Source organism: Fopius arisanus, unplaced genomic scaffold, assembly GCF_000806365.1.
Source record: "Fopius arisanus strain USDA-PBARC FA_bdor unplaced genomic scaffold, ASM80636v1 scaffold00004, whole genome shotgun sequence".
Lineage (NCBI taxonomy): Eukaryota > Metazoa > Arthropoda > Insecta > Hymenoptera > Braconidae > Fopius > Fopius arisanus.
In genome coordinates, this window is record NW_011887743.1 from 2102826 (window position 1) to 2104862 (window position 2037).

A 2037-nucleotide genomic window follows, 5' to 3' on the forward strand; every position below is an offset into this window, starting at 1 on the left:
AAATTATCTCTCTGGCCAGCATTCAATGTTAGGTTTGTTCAAATAATCGATAAACTTGAACTCACAATGTAAAATCAATATGGAATAGTTGTTATCCAGTGTACACTACTCCGTTTATAAATATTCAAAACTATTTTAACTCGAGCAAATCGAGATAAATGTTTTTCTGCTTCTCAAGCTGGCCTTGTAAAAACTCACACGACTTGATTTCTAACTATACGTCTGTTGTCTGCAGCCTTGACAGCCGAAAATTGTAGATAGTCACGACAAACGCAGCTGGAGGTGAGTCAGAAAGCCATATGTCATTGACCTCTCTTCATTAATATGAAATAACATATGAAAGTGAAATAGTCTCGACATCTACAAAGATGATTTGGAATTTAAAAAATGAGGAATAGGTTCGATTGTCAATCATTGAAAATGCTGGTGAGAGAGAAAATTGAGGTGAATTCCACGCCGAGTCAATTACTCCCTAAAATTATAGGATCAGCATTTTTTTGTCCGATTTCGGGATTTTTACCTCTGAAAGCACTCAGCAGATTTCATCATAAGGGGAATATACCGGAGTTTCTCACGAAAGAGGAGCGAACCTTTCAGGATCAATGCTGGATGTACTACAAGATTAGGAAAACGGTGTAAATAGCATTGAAAGGAGAAAAGCGAGAAGTCGCGGAATATCTCTGCAAATCGCTTTCGCAACTTTGTGGATCATCCGAGTTAAATTTCACAGCTTCTACAAATGAGTCACACTTTTTTCCGAGTCTAGAAAATCAAACTATAAACCGCGAACTATTTTTAAAACTTATAATCCAAAAAAATCCTGATATTTGCCGAATGTGTAATATAGAGAGAATTGCTATGATACTGCATAATAAATTCTTGAATCTTAACCCTCTATTTCATGTTGTTCGTGCTATATAAAAACCACCATGAAAGAGCACCAGAAAATGAACCTGCGGTTTTACTCTAAAATGCAAATGAAACTGAATCACGAATGAGTGCACAGAACTGGTTTGAAACCTGAGACCAACACATAATACATATCATCTCTCATTTTTCTACGTTCGTATAAAGCGTTTTTTTTTTGTATTTTCTGTATTTTTCCCTCTTTTTTTCCTGACGATACCCATCGAACCCAGCAAGAAGGATAAATATACGTCATAACCGACCTGTAACAAACGGAAAGTATTATTTTTCAACGCTTTCGATTGCGGAATTGGACGCCAACTGGAGAAAACCTTCATAGCGATGAAACAGCGAGTAGACGAAGCGTGGAGAGTACTGACTCTCGTGTATGTGATGAATACAATCTATACATAGACGAATTTGACGACCAGAGAGACGAAAATCGAATAACAATAGCAATGGGAAAACCAAACGCCATCGTGTGCATGTGCCTCTATATGAACAAGCATTGCTATTCGAAATATTTATCAAATAAATGGAGGAAATTGCCATTAAGCAAATGAAAAATTTATTGACGTATGGACTATTCTCTGTTTGAAACTTCAATTTTAGGTAATCCCAGGAGAAAACACAGCTCGCGATTTTTATTATATTATAAACTTCACCGGAGAGAGTCAAATGGAATAATGGATTATTCTGATGTTATTGGAGAATTGGCAAATGTCTAATAGCTAATTGTGCGAGATGTTGGTTACTAGCCTCTCGAATGATTCACCAGTGGCAACTGGCGAACGTGCTTCAACGCATCATATGTTTATCACGTGTGACACTCTAGCTCTCAACTCAGCATTAAGGTGAAACAATGAATTATTTGTTAACCACGAGAATGATACTGGGAGAGATGCGGATGCAAGGGAGGACATGGATGCAAGAGATATTCAGAGATAATGATGATAAACCACTTACCACTCTCGATGTACGGCACGAGAAGCAGGAGGAAAAGGACGTATCCGCACGTATCACTTGGCATCGTAACCATATTCCCCAACACTATCTTCCTATCAATCCTATTGTTGCATCCGGAATCACTAAAAAATCGTTGACAGCTAGCACACGATTTTATAAAAAAAA

The 2037-nt window shown here is 37.5% G+C and overlaps 1 protein-coding gene across 2 annotated transcripts in view; it reads right to left on the reverse strand.

Moving 5' to 3' along the window:
• kuz (zinc-dependent metalloprotease kuz) overlaps positions 1 to 2021 on the reverse strand; it is a 36576-nt gene extending 34555 nt beyond the window's left edge. For both annotated transcript variants that reach the window (XM_011315353.1, XM_011315352.1), the window contains exon 1: positions 1873 to 2021. In XM_011315353.1, the coding sequence (XP_011313655.1) occupies positions 1873 to 1945 (73 nt within the window). In that variant the 5' untranslated portion in view covers positions 1946 to 2021. The remainder of the gene's footprint in view (positions 1 to 1872) is intronic.
• Positions 2022 to 2037: the final 16 nt, after the last annotated feature.